This window comes from Ascaphus truei, chromosome 5, assembly GCF_040206685.1.
Source record: "Ascaphus truei isolate aAscTru1 chromosome 5, aAscTru1.hap1, whole genome shotgun sequence".
NCBI classification, from domain to species: Eukaryota; Metazoa; Chordata; class Amphibia; order Anura; family Ascaphidae; genus Ascaphus; species Ascaphus truei.
Window position 1 is genome coordinate 5,867,891 of NC_134487.1, and position 16,066 is coordinate 5,883,956.

A 16,066-nucleotide genomic window follows, 5' to 3' on the forward strand; every position below is an offset into this window, starting at 1 on the left:
TGCCGACCTGCTCCACAACCCATCCTCAACGCTGCTGCTCTCCTGTCAACCCCCTGCCGACCAGATCCACAACCCATCCTCGACGCTGATGCTCTCCTGTCAACCCCCTGCCGACCAGATCCACAACCCATCCTCGACGCTGATGCTCTCCTGTCAACCCCCTGCCGACCAGATCCACAACCCATCCTCGATGCTGATGCTCTCCTGTCAACCCCCTGCCGATCAGATCCACAACCCATCCTCTACGCTGCTGCTCTCCTGTCAACCCCTGGCTTACATGCTCCACAACCCATCCTCGACGCTGCTGCTCTCCTGGCAACCCCCTGGTCACCTTCTCCACCACCCACCTACGCAGATGTCTACAGCACGGAGCAAAAGGTTGATCTTCTTTTGGAGACCATGTTGAGTATGGATATTTTGCATGGAGAAAATGGAAAGTAACATGGAGAAGATGGAAAGGAACATGGAGAAGATGGAAAGGAAGATTGTGGGGATGTATTCTTTCCTGCGAGTTCCTGTCCCTGTCTGTCCAACGCAGGAGCAGGAGGGTGGCCAGCATGACGTGACCTTCACGCTTCCCTCACCAAGGACCTCACATTCACCCCATCCATCAGAATACGTGTGCCTGTATGACTTTGAGGACGAGGTGACAACCCCGGTAAGGCCACAACCGGAGGAAAGCATCCTCCCACACCGCCTACCCTCGCCCGCTGCCAGAAGTACACCAGCACCCAGGCTTCCAACGATGCCGGACATCATCTTGACCGACCTGATCCAGCACGATCGGGAGAAATACAGGACAGGATGTGCTGGGGTAGCCCAGAAATTTGCCCTAGCAATATTTAAACACCACGTCAGTTTTGAGATGTACAGCGATTGGACCCACAATGTAAATTATGAAGGAAATAAAAGAAAGAGGGCTCTGCCAGCAAATTTAAGAAATAACATTTTGAATGAATTGGAGCGTTATTTCCGTGTTATCCCTACAGTTATGAGAGCTGTGAGAGACACTATAAATGGCCTGTTAAGGCATACAAGGGCTCATGCTTGGAGTGGCATCCCTCTTGCTAACGACTTTTCCCAAACTCTACAGTAGTGCAAAAGTTGTTCACCCCCCCCCCCCAAAAAAAATTAGCTTTGTTTTATTGTTTAATGTGTTTAATCATTTTCTGTTTGTTTTTTTATGGTTTTGAAATATTGATATTGTGTAATCATTTATTTCTGTCAATCAGGCACAGGTAAGTATGTTACTGTATAGAAATTCGTTTGTGCAAAAAAAAATTGTGTTTTTAAAAAAAAATTGAAATACTTATATTGTCTAATCATTTATTTCTGTCAATCAGGCACAGGTAAGAATGTTACTGTACAGTATAGAAATTCGTTTGTGCAAAAAAAAAAACATGTGTTTTATTAAATCAAACTAACCATGTCTGTTTATTTACAGTATACAGGATTTTCAGCAGCTGCAGTGAAAAAAAGGAAGAGGAGGGGGGGGGGGGTGTAATATTACAGTACTGTGTTTACTGTAAGTACAAACAAGCCTATATCTTACACAAACCCCCCTCTCCCACCCTCTCTCAGTGTTCCAGTACAGTAACTGTATAGAAATCATGTTGGGGGGGATAACATGTGTTTTTTTTTTTTACAAATTTTTTGAAATGTTGTTATTGTTTAATCATTTTTACCAGTAATTACCAGTACTTGTTTCTTTCTACCGTATTTTCAGAGCTGCAACCCCCTCTCTCCCCCCCCCATCTCGCAATGCCATAACGAAGAGAAATACCACAGCAACTGTTTTTGAAGTGAAACTTCCTTAGTGGCACCTCATTCGTGATGGGGCAAAAAAGAATTGTGGAGACAGAAATGAAACGGATGTGACGTCAGTGCTGGCAGTTGAGGCCGGGCTGTGTTCTGGCTCAGCCCGACCCCAACACTGACATCACACCCGCTCCACAAATCAGATGCGGCGGCGGCGGCGATAGCCGCCGGCGCCGCTCCTAACGGCCGCTGCTCCCCCCACATGGCCCGCTCCTAACGGCCGCCATTCCCCCCGCACATCCGCTGCCAAGCCGCGCATGCTCAGTAATCATGGGGACTGGAGCAAAGCCACGCATGCGCAGAAGCGGTTGGCAGCGGCGCCGTTTCCCGCCCGCTGCCACGGCTGTAAACATGTGTTGCCGTTCCCCGTCTGCTGCCCGGGACAGCAGAGACCGCCCGACCGGGACAGCAGAGACCGCCCGACCGGGACAGCCGCCCGACCGGGACAGCCCCCCCCTTTCCTAACCCGAATGGGACCTCCCTCCCAGCCCACACATGTGCCCGCCTAACTTCCACTACCGCTGCCATGCCGCGCATGCGCAGAAGCGGCTGGCAGCGGCGCCATTCAGCCCTCCAGTGACGCGGGCGTTTGCGGCCCCCCCAGGAAGCGGTGGTACAAAAACCCGGGCGCAACCCGCGCGGACCCCCCCCCCGGACCCCCCCGGACCCCCCACACACTGACGGACCCCCCCACACACTGACTGACCCCCCCCCCGGACCCCCCCACACACTGACAGATCCCCCCAGACCCCCACACACACTGACTGACCCCCCCAGACCCCCACACACACTGACTGACCCCCCCAGACCCCCACACACACTGACTGACCCCCCCAGACCCCCACACATACTGACTGACCACCCCAGACCCCCACACACACTGACTGACCCCCCAGAGACCCACACACACTGAATGACCCCCCCAGACCCCCACACACACTGACTGACCCCCCCCCCAGACCCCCACACACACTGACTGACCCCCCAGACCCCCAAACACACTGACTGACCACCCCAGACCCCCACACACACTGACTGACCCCCCAGAGACCCACACACACTGACTGAACCCCCCAGACCCCCACACACACTGACTGACCCCCCCAGACCCCCACACACACTGACTGACCCCCCCAGACCCCCACACACACTGACTAACCCCCCAGACCCCCACACACACTGACTGAACCCCCCAGACCCCCACACACACTGACTGAACCCCCCAGACCCCCACACACACTGACAGACCCCCACACACACTGCCTGACCCCCCCAGACCCCCACACACACTGACTGACCACCCCAGACCCACTGCCTGACCCCCCCAGACCCCCACACACTGACGGACCCCCCCACACACTGACTGACCCCCCCCCGGACCCCCCCACACACTGACAGATCCCCCCAGACCCCCACACACACTGACTGACCCCCCCAGACCCCCACACACACTGACTGACCCCCCCAGACCCCCACACACACTGACTGACCCCCCCAGACCCCCACACATACTGACTGACCACCCCAGACCCCCACACACACTGACTGAACCCCCCAGACCCCCACACACACTGACAGACCCCCACACACACTGCCTGACCCCCCCAGACCCCCACACACTGACGGACCCCCCCACACACTGACTGACCCCCCCCCCCGGACCCCCCCACACACTGACAGATCCCCCCAGACCCCCACACACACTGACTGACCCCCCCAGACCCCCACACACACTGACTGACCCCCCCAGACCCCCACACATACTGACTGACCCCCCCAGACCCCCACACATACTGACTGACCACCCCAGACCCCCACACACACTGACTGACCCCCCAGAGACCCACACACACTGACTGACCCCCCCAGACCCCCACACACACTGACTGACCCCCCCAGACCCCCACACACACTGACTGACCCCCCCCAGACCCCCACACACACTGACTGACCCCCCAGACCCCCAAACACACTGACTGACCACCCCAGACCCCCACACACACTGACTGAACCCCTCAGACCCCCACACACACTGACTGACCCCCCCAGACCCCCACACACACTGACTGACCCCCCCAGACCCCACACACACTGACTAACCCCCCAGACCCCCACACACACTGACTGAACCCCCCAGACCCCCACACACACTGACTGAACCCCCCAGACCCCCACACACACTGACAGACCCCCACACACACTGCCTGACCCCCCCAGACCCCCACACACACTGACTGACCCCCCCAGACCCCCAAACACACTGACTGACCACCCCAGACCCCCACACACACTGACTGACCCCCCAGAGACCCACACACACTGACTGAACCCCCCAGACCCCCACACACACTGACTGACCCCCCCAGACCCCCACACACACTGCCTGAACCCCCAGACCCCCCCACACACTGACTGACCCCCCCAGGCCCCCACACACACTGACTAACCCCCCTAGACCCCCACACACACTGACTGAACCCCCCAGACCCCCACACACACTGACTGAACCCCCCAGACCCCCACACACACTGACTGAACCCCCCAGACCCCCACACACACTGACAGACCCCCACACACACTGCCTGACCCCCCCAGACCCCCACACACACTGCCTGACCCCCCCAGACCCCCACACACACTGACCCCCCCAGAGCCCCACACACACTGACTGACCCCCCCAGACCCCCACACACTGACCCCCCAGACACCCACACACACTCACAGTCACACGCACACTCAGTCACACTCACAGTCAGACGCACACGCACAGTCACACGCACACGCATAGTCACACGCACAGTCACACGCATAGTCACACGCACAGTCACACGCACACGCTCAGTCACACGCACACTCTCAGTCACACGCGCACTCTCAGTCACACGCGCACTCTCAGTCACACGCGCACTCTCAGTCACACGCGCACTCTCAGTCACACGCGCACTCTCAGTCACACGTGCACTCTCAGTCACACGCGCACTCTCAGTCACACGCGCACTCTCAGTCACACACGCACTCTCAGTCACACGCGCACTCTCAGTCACACGCGCACTCTGTCACACGCGCACTCTGTCACACGCGCACTCTGTCACACGCGCACACTCTCAGTCACACGCGCACTCTCAGTCACACGCGCACACTCTCAGTCACACGCGCACACTCTCAGTCACACGCGCACACTCTCAGTCACACGCGCACACTCTCAGTCACACGCGCACACTCTCAGTCACACGCACACTCAGTCACACGCACACTCTCAGTCACACGCACACTCTCAGTCACACGCACACTCTCAGTCACACACACACTCTCAGTCACACGCACACTCTCAGTCACACGCACACTGTCACACGCGGAATTCACACTTAGTGCAAATAGCTAATACAGGGGATGTGTGCCGAGCACGCGCATTCTAAGTCAAATTTATTTGCGTTTTGTCATTGAGATTGTATTTTGATTTTTAATTAAAACATCACCAACACCAACACAAATACAATTTCTGTGACAAAAGTCAAAGAAGTTTCACTTACTATGCGCGTGCACAGCACACACAGCTTTTTTTTTTGTATTACTGTATGCATTAAAAAATAAAAGTATTTTACTGTATGACCGACCCCCTATTGCAGACCTGAAATTCTTATGAACAGTTCAACCAAGCATCGCACTTCACATACAGTACAGTATGGAAAGAAAGGGCATTTCTCGGTTATTAAAAAAAAAAAATTAATTCATACAGTATGGAATAAAAGATATACATTTTTATTTTTGGTGTTTATAAGAAAAGTTGTGCAATGCAACGTACTGTAAAACAGTAGTGGTGATGACAGTACTGTACAATGTAAAAAAATAATTTAATATTAAAACAGCAGCATACAGTACTGTACAGTATAAGGTTTACTATAAAGCTCACAATTGTTCTATAGATAGATAAAAATGGCACTGTCACTAAATGTTTGCCCACTTGGCAAACAATGCGAAAGCAACTTTTAAAAGTAGCGATATTAGAGGTCCATCCAAATCCCTTCTTTTGTCTTCTTGTGCTGGATGACAAAGTTTCGTTTCTGGGGAAAAACAAAAAAATATGCTATTAGTATTGGTATTGCGCATGCGTCAAGTTGGGAATTAAATTCATTGGGAATTAAAGCAGCCGTTCAACCGTTGTGGACGATGAGAACAAACTTCTGATTGGCTCTGACTCTTGAGCCCCACCATCTCCCTACATTTGTAAGCTGCAGCAGCGTCACGTACTTCAGCAGCCAATCAAATCATTCTTCAAAGTGCACTCAACAGAGAAACATCCCCTCAACTCGCATACAGTAAAGTACTGTATTGTATTGATGCACATAAGTATAGTAGTACTAGTACAGTAATGTACTGTAAAATACATACAGTACTACTGTATTGTTTTAAAAATAAATTTTGTTTTTGACACACGGCAGCTTGAAGTGCAGCTAAAAACTTAAGACTATCATGTACATTATACTGTAGTACAGTGTAATACAGTGTAATACATTACTGTATACTGTACCTTCTTTATAAGCTTTGCCAAATGGGTGGGGATGACTCACTGTGACTCCTCATGTCTGCATTATAGTTGACAGGTGACAGCTGGCCTGCTACACTTGTAGCTGACAGCTGATGATGCTGGAAAACATTTTGGTACTGGTTCTGGTACATGCAAGCTTGCTGGTACCTGAACGCGAAATCATGCTCAGGCTGGAAATTTTCCAGATATTCTGGTGGGGACAGGTAACAGTACAAAGGATTGCCGTTCACAAGGTTATCACTGACGGTCGGACCGGACACCGGTGCCGGTGGTGCTGTTGCCGGCACATTGCTGGATTGGGATTGACAAATCTTGTATGGGTTAAACCACACTTTTCTTCTTTTGAGATTGCCATGATCAAACATACTGTGAAATTCTGGCATGACACCCCAATACCCCAAATCTCTCTGGCAGGAGGGGCAATACGAAAAAAAACACTGATCGTTACTTAAGGTTTTTCTTATCGCACGCTTCCACCCATGAACGTCAGGTGAAAACTTGTAAAAAATCGTAGTTCGATATTAAATATTCATATATTTCAGATACAGTCGCCATCTTTTCTGCTGCAGCATTAATCGCTGAATATATTAAAAACGCATAACTACAGTCAGGTTTTTTATACGTCTGTGGTGTAGCCATAATGTCCACTCAGCAATTGTGCGGGGAAAGAATGTTAAAAAAAAGGCACACATTGAGTATTTTAATGCTTTTTATTAAGAACGTCTAATTTGATAACGTCTTCGAAAAAACAAGGTCAATTCACAATGGGCCACTGTAAGTATGTACACCAGTATCTGTTTTAAACACCTGCACCCTTACAAAGTAGCAAAGCAATGTTGCAAATACACATTCCAATTCAATCCAATTCATTAATTGCATACATTTCTGCCACCTGGCGGATACGCAAAGAATAGCACCCAAATTCTAATTCATTAACTCTGCCACATGGCGGATACGAGAAGAATTGCATCCAAAGAAACAATAAACCATAAATTAAACAGATCTACCGCGTCCGGTTGCCCGGTGCCGGATTGCGCGAACGCGGCATGAATAGTTATAAAATGAGAAAATGCCGAATGGAATACAGCGGTCAACACGAAAACTGGTTCGAGGCGCGTTCGAATAATGGCCGCTGCATCAGTATGTAAAGTGAAAATGTACTTAAAGTCAAGTACGACCCTTTTCCCACTTATCAATGCATGCACTGTTCTGCATTCGTCATATATGTGCACAACTGATGTAAATAACGCGTATGTAACAGACTCTATAGTCTCCCCGCTTGCGCACAGCTTCGGTACAGGTAAGGAGCCGGTATTGCTGTTCAGGACGTGCTGACAGGCGCATGCGCGAGCTGCCGTTTGCCTATTGGATGATATGTCCTTACTCGCGAGTGTACTTAAAGTGAGTGTCCTTAAACCGGTGTATGCCGGTATTTCTTTATATATTCAGACTATGTAAGCACAGTTTAGCCATCGTAAACATTTTAGCAAAAAGCAAGAAAAGTTAACTCATTATATGCCTGAGATTATACAGCTAGGCCGACAGAATCAGGATAATATTCTTCTCCTTACATTCCAGCTGCTGATTCTGAGGCCTAAACAAGTAAAATAGTTAATAACACAAATCTTTGACTACATATTTGCAATCTTGATATAAACCATCAGAGACAGGGACAGATATTACTTCTGGTACACGTGGTTTGCGGATATTGACAAACATTTCACTTTTTAGCTCTGCACACACTTTCTTTATTTTATTTGTTTGCATTCACTTAACTGCGTCTTTATTTTTCTGCTCAGTGCTCAGAAACCTGCTAAGAATCCTAGTAGGATTGCCTCGGAACAGCTGGAACTCACAACCAGCACCAAAGATAAGGCGTTCTTAGCTGTTTATGTTAATCTTTTACACTTATTCAGCAGTGTATTATAACCTGTTTACCCCAGTCCGGGGATGGGGGGGGGGGGGGAGGGGGGGGCGTCTCTCTTCGTGAAAGTACGTGGTGTGTGGGCTCCTCACTGACACTACCAAAAAGTAAATGCATCACAGTAGATCATCAAGGAAATCTCTGAAATGTGATCTAACATGCAGGAGTCAACACCTGTTCCACCAGCTGTAACACGCATACAGTACACGTGTTTTGCTGTAACACGTATACAGTACATGTGTTTTGCTGTAACACACATACAGTACATGTGTTTTGCTGTAACACACATACAGTACATGTGTTTTGCTGTAACACGTATACAGTACATGTGTTTTGCTGTAACACATATACAGTACATGTGTTTTGCTGTAACACACATACAGTACATGTGTTTTGCTGTAACACGTATACAGTACATGTGTTTTGCTGTGAAACACATTCAGTACGTGCAGTACGTAAAGCACACAAAGTACATATGCATCTCCCTGAACGTGCACACAGTACAGTGTGTGTTTCACATAAGAACAAAGTTTTAAAAATATATATATTTGTGAATGCAACATGGTAGTGACTCTAATTGCCTAAAAATGTTTCAACGGTGTTAACACATTTTCTTCTCCTTTAAGAAAATTTGAATGATCTTAGCGTGAACCCTATAACAGGCACAGAACAATACAAATATTTGTGTGTAAAAGGCATGTTAATATTACAATATTATTAACTGCTCTGTAACCTCACTGTGTCCATCAACAAAGATATTCACTGTGCCGACAGCTGTACATACTGTATACTGGGAACGCAATTAAAATGAAATAAAACACCTGACTTCGGGATGCCATTTCGTTGGCTTCCCGGGGCTAGCCCATGTTTGAGGGGATGTGTGTTTGAGAGGATATATGTGGATATACTGTATATGGTATAGCACTTCTCTCTGATTATAGTCTCCTCTCATTTTTTTACTTCTTTGCATTCATCAGTGAACCGAAAATTGTAAAAAAAATCCACGAATAAATCCTGGGTTGAATATTGACACATTCGCCCCTCTCTACACATGACATACAGGTATCAGATCCATCCATCCTCTCACCAAGGGGAGAAGAGGGGAGAGAAATAACTCAGGGAAAATGTGTGCGGCCGACCCAGGGCCCTCAGGGAGAAGGTTCCGCAGAGTCAGAGGGCTGAAGAACTGCAGATCTGTGTCCCGGACCACATGTCCCACTGGGCCCAAGGCACCAGCATTGTATCTACCCCCTGTCACTGATCCTGTCCTCTCAGGCCTTGCAGATTATTTTGATGCTAGTAAAAGGTGAATAAATGACACAGAAACACAGAATAGATACAATACATTATAATACGCGCGTCATATAACTCCTCAGTGACTCCTCCTACTGACATTCTATAAATGGGAATCACAGGGCAAAGGACCTGATACATTGTCACAAAGAGGTTTCACATGAAAATTAGGAACTTTTGCGGAAGTAAAACACAGCAGAAATGTTAAATAAGACAATTCATATTATAATTACTGATTTATATGTTATCACAGAGGCTTCTTTCTATAATCTCTCATACATTGTTTCTGTAAATGAGACATTTAATGCAATGTTTTATGGGGAAATAGGTAGCCACTAGTAAAAGCGTTGCTGCTTTGATAATGTGGCTGGGTTATTGTACCCTATGAAAGTAGGAGGAAATGATGCCACCAAACATCAATCATAACAATGGTCTTTTACGTGAGCGGCAACACCCACTTCCAGTATAAAAGGGGCAGATACTGTATCTGTTCTAAAAGAAAAGGACTACTTTACACCTGCTGTGCAGACTGCACCTCCTATTATCTCTATATCGCCCCCTATAGAGGAAGCAGCATGCCTCATCAATCTACCCACTGCAGCTCTGGGCCCCAGCACTCCAGCTCACACTCAGCTGTATTACCTAAGCATGGCAGCACCCACAGCATCTGCTCATATTCTTCTAACAAAGTCACTTCTTGTCACCAGGCAAAGTCTGGCTTTAGCAGTAAAAGTGCCTGTAGTGCGGGCTCCAGGGGACATAAGATCTCAGGTGGAAGTTGCCATTCAGGGAGAAGTGGACACGGATATGGATCTGGTAGTGGATATGGCATTGGGGGATCATTTTGCTCTGGAGGCATCACCCCTGTTACCGTGAACCAAGGTCTCCTGTCACCACTCAACTTGGAGATTGACCCAAACATCCAGAGAATGAGGACTGATGAGAAGAATCAAATCAAGGGTCTCAATAACAAATTTGCCTCCTTCATTGACAAGGTAAGATCATGTTACATCGCACATATATGGGGACAGACGGTAGCATGTATACTGTATGTCCTAATAACTCTGGTTAGAGAACGTGTAGCATGAAATCAGTGTGACACAACGTGCAACAGGGAGATAAATAGTTACTGACGGTTATATGAGAAATAATCTGTGGGGTCAAAACATTCACGTTGCTGCAGTATATCCTGTAAGGTCACTTCATATTTCTGTAACTTAGTGGGACGGTGTCATTAATCAAACGTGGCACAGACTGTGGTGTGTGACTCTTACTGACGATACTGGCCCATATTCACTAAGTGGTGTTATTCCGTAAGACAGCACCAGAAGGGACCTTATAGAATAACACTGCTCAGTAAGTAAGAACTGTATGTGTCACTTTCTCAGCGGTTCCCACCCAGTGACAGTGTCACACATTTGATGCATGTTTCTTACTTGGCTGCAGTGTTAAACTCAAACATATGCGGAAATATACAAAGTAACACAATTACAGAGGCAGTTAGGGCTTAAATAGTATACAGTATTCTTAGCCCATTTATATGTAACAGAACCCATTGTCTTAGGTGCTAAAACAAAACATTATTTCTGCATCTTCCAGGCAAACTGCAGAATATTTTGCTGAGAATGTTTTTTTGATTATTATTGTTTCTCCTACTTGCTTTAGGTGCGATTTCTGGAGCAACAGAATAAAATGCTTGAGACCAAGTGGGCTTTGTTACAGGATCAGAACACTGCGAGGTGTCAAATGGAACCTCTCTTTGAGGCTTTTATCAGTAACCTCAGGAGACAGCTGGAGAGTCTAACATGTGAGAGAGCGCGCCTGGATGCAGAAAGGAACAGTATGGAGGAGACCGCAGAAGACATGAAGAGAAGGTAAGTACTAACTTACCCTCAGTATGGGAGATTTATTAACACATTGATAACGTGTAGGTGTTTTTTGTACGTCCGTTTATTGAATATCGCTAAGTAAATCTTTATATTTTTATTGGAGTTCACCTCTCGTAGTGTCTTTCTGCGAATTGGTTGTACACCGCATCTTCCAACTTCTTCAGCTGAATTATTTATGCACCACAGTGTTTAATAAAACTATACATAATATAACGGAAATAATAATAATAAAACAATGTTCCTCCCGAAGGAAAAGACAGCCTGCAATGTGATAAAATCTAACCTGTAATTCCCCAGATATGAGGAAGAAAACAGCAGGCGCATCGCTGCAGAGAATGAATTTGTTGGGCTAAAGAGGGTAAGGCAATAGGGAGATTTGTCACGATTAAGCTGAAATGCATTATTTGAAACTAAATACAAATTGTACAAAAAACTGTACACACACACACACACTCACACACATACACACAGATACACACACACACACACACACACACACACACACACACACACACACACACACACACACACACACACACACACACACACACACACACACACACACACACACACACACACACACACACACACACACACACAAACACACACACACACACACACACACACACACACATACACACAGATACACACACATACACACACACATATAAAGACACACATACAAACACACACACACACACACACGCGTACACACATACCCACACATATATAGACACACATACTGTATATACACACACGCACATTTACACACACACACACACACACACACACACACACACACACACACACACACACACACGCACGCACGCACGCACGCACGCACGCACGCACACACACACACACACACACACACACACAAACACACACACACACACACACACGCATGTCCCCATTTCACACGTCTCTTCCCTGTAGGATGTTGATGCTGCTTTTATGAACAAAGCGGAGCTGCAGGTTAAGGCGGATTCCCTGACTGATGAGATCAACTTCCTGCGAGTTCTGTTTGATGCGGTAAAACCTCTCACACGTTTCTGTTACTTTCTTGTTTAACGGACAGAGGAGGTTATTGATTATAATGAGATATTGCTGATCGACGCAATTAACACATGGAAATTCCAACAGAATGCAATAAGATTTTCTGTGCGATAGTTCCCCGATCGGCACTATCGCAGTTTAATGAATGACCCCCATAGGGGTATATTTATCAAAGTCTCCCAGCTACAAACCTGTCCCAAACCCAGCGCAATAACACCGCACAATAACACCGCGCAATAACACCGCACGAGGTTTATAAAAGGAGAAAATACCATCGGTTTGAGTGAGAATGTTGTTGCATGAAGAATGTATCGAACTAGATGGAACTTACTATTTATTGTAATTTGATTACATTTTACAATGACAAATTGTTCGAACGCGATGGAACTTGCTAGAAGTTTGATTACATTTATGGAACGTTTGATGGGAACAGCAGCAAAGTGACTCTTGTCAGGTTCTCCCATCTCTAATCTTATATACACAATATTATCATGTGTCTACGTTACAGGAAATATCTCAGCTTCAGGCCCAGATCTCAGATACCTCAGTCATTGTCTCCATGGATAACAGCCGGGACCTGGACATGGGCGGTATCATTGCTGAGGTCAGAGCTCAATATGAGGACATTGCTAACAGGAGCAGAGCTGAAGCAGAATCCATGTACCAAACAAGGGTGAGTCTATTACAGGCAGATAACATCACAACTAAAACCAATCCTCATGCACATCGGGTGCACAAAATCCTGTGATATAATTTCCATATCTATAACCAGTCCTGTTTTATCTCCAGTTTGAGGAGCTGAGCATGACTGCCGGGAGAAATGGGAATGATCTGCAGAACACCAGGAATGAGATCGCTGACCTCAACCGAGCAATTCAGAGGCTTAAGGGAGAGATAGAGAGTGTGAAAGTGCAGGTAACACACACACATATTACACAGGCACACGCACTAATAGCTTTACAGATGCAGATAAAATATTTCTTTAATGTTTCTTATAAAGCGATCTAGCTGTATTATTACCTTTTATTAGCAATAGTTGAATGTGAAGAAAATGTATATTATTCAATAATATGTTAAAGGAAAAAAACAGAAATCATATGACCTGATAGTTGATGCTGTGCCGATCTCATTTTAAATTTAACTTTTTGTTTAAATCTTCATTTTTGGTTGATATTTTACTAGAGATTTGTGTAACGTTCAAATAAACAGTTACTCTGGCTACATCTGTACGTGTAACCGAGAGACGTTTGGAGTAACTAGTAATTAGAAACTTGGTTTGATTTTCTGCCATTTTCACCACGTGTTCCCCAGCGTGCTGCACTGGAAGCCGCTATAAGTGACGCTGAGGGACGGGGAGAGGCGGCTGTCAGAGATGCCAAGAATAAACTGTCTGAGCTGGAGAATGCTCTGCAGAAAGCTAAGCAGGACATGGCTTGCCAGCTGCGGGAATACCAGGAGCTGATGAATGTGAAGCTGGCTCTGGATATTGAGATTGCAACTTATAAAAAAATGTTGGAGGGAGAAGAGTGCAGGTAAATGTAATATCTATACACACCCCTTTATTCCTCTTACTGTGAGCATAGAAAGAACTTACACCCGTCTCATACATTATATTGTAATACCCCCCTGCTGCCAATCTCCCCAATTATATACATTGTGTACTATTAAATACAAGCCTAAACATGCCTGGGAAATGGGATAAAACACTTTAATAAACATTCACTCATCTACAACAGAAGACACACATCATAATGTTTTATCTTCATGGACCAATATTCCTACTAATAATTATGTTTGTTTCAGGTTGGGTAAAGACGGCTCTGTTAACATCTGTAAGTGACTCAATGTTTTCTTGTGTATATGTGCTAAGGGGGTGTAAGATTATTCCTAAACTTGGGGATAAGTTTGGCCTCTTAACTTTTCCATAGTCTTCTAATTTGTCATTTCTGTTACACTCTTTTATACGCACAATAACTGAATTAGAAAGACATTTACATTCTGTTTTCTTCTATTAACCCATTACTAAAATCTAACTTCCTATTATTAGAAGTAAAGAAGTGTAATAGCTCACTGACTCCCATTTAATTAATTTGTGGCATAAGCAAGAACAAACTGTCCTTAAGCATGAATACCCGTCACTGTAATTATAATAATAATAATAATATGTTACGGTTATGTCACACACATTCCCAATCACACGGTTACTAAGTGACACGTACGTTACATTTCTTACAGCCGTGCTACACTCTAGCACTGGGGGAAAACACTGCGCTGGGGGAATGTCCCACGGTGGAAGTGGACATCACCATAAGAGCGGATGTAGCTCAGGCAGCGGAAGAAGCATCAGCCATGTCTCCAAAAGCAGCCATTGCTCAGGGCCTGGATACAGCTGTTACACTGGGGGCATCGCTTCCAAGCACTGACAGTAACTGCCGGGCTCATTATTTACCTGCCATTGCTGCCCCAGTGCAGGAAATCTTCTATATAGCTAAATGTGTCTCTATTTAATGGCTCTGCTTGTATCTATATTACATGACACAGCGGGCTCTGCTGAATACTTTACTGGCACATAATGTAAATGTAATCATCGCGGCTTTTCTGTTTCTCTGTCTCTTCAATAAACTGCTGTTTATCACCAATGTTTCACACACTTATTTCCTGGTGTATGTTCATAACTGGAAAAGTAATAATTATTACAGACTTGTGACTAGGAACACATTCTGTACAGATGAAAGGATTTGGTTGACTGTTCCTTTAAGAAATTCCATTCTGCAGAAATCTTTGTCGTATTTCAGTTCCTGGACTGTACTTTTAGTTTTTTGCACTGGGCACTGGTCTTGGGAAGATGACTTCATTTACTTTCTCTCCTAAGACAGCCCACTATATTAGCATACATCTTAATTGCACACAGTACTATTTCAAATGAGGGCATTTCTAACACTGTTGCAATCTCATAGTTGGTTTCAAGTTTTATCACTAGTGGGACTGAGGCAATAACATCAATACTGCCTGCTCCCATCCACCTTCCAAGAAGCTTTCATCAGCGCTTAGTATTATCAATACTCAATATATATTTCTTGTTGGGACACATGCCCTCAAACATGTAAAGGGGACGGTTACCAGACACAAGGAGGTTATCAGGTTCTTGTAGTGTCCTAGCACAAGGAATACTGAGGACACGAGTCGCACACAACATTTACTCATACAATTTAGTATACCCTTAATGGTCAATCTAACTAAGAGACTGCAGTGTTGTATGGATCTACATCCAATCACGAGGAGGATATATGATAGAGAGGTTACTAACCCTCTAAGGTGGTTATACTATAATACACCCACTTTGGTTTGTATGTGTATAGGTTTTATACCCTGCTTATTTTATAGATTGAATTTATTAAAGAATTAATATTTTAATTTCATCCAACAATAAATTCACACACAAGGGGTCATAGTATTTTTATTAGACATATTGATTTATCAAACACTTCTGACACCAGTCCTGTCGCAGTTAACATGTTTATATGCATTGGAGAGTGCACT

At 45.9% G+C, this 16,066-nt stretch overlaps 1 protein-coding gene across 1 annotated transcript; it reads left to right on the top strand.

The window, feature by feature from the left end:
- The first annotated feature begins 10,095 nt into the window (after positions 1 to 10,095).
- On the top strand, positions 10,096 to 15,165 carry LOC142494800 (keratin, type II cytoskeletal cochleal-like). The gene is made up of 9 exons (XM_075599273.1): positions 10,096 to 10,576; positions 11,247 to 11,455; positions 11,768 to 11,828; positions 12,407 to 12,502; positions 13,035 to 13,199; positions 13,316 to 13,441; positions 13,838 to 14,058; positions 14,330 to 14,358; positions 14,762 to 15,165. Exons 1-9 carry the CDS (start codon positions 10,157 to 10,159, stop codon positions 14,947 to 14,949), a joined length of 1,515 nt encoding a protein of 504 aa, XP_075455388.1. The 5' UTR covers positions 10,096 to 10,156; the 3' UTR covers positions 14,950 to 15,165.
- Positions 15,166 to 16,066: the final 901 nt, after the last annotated feature.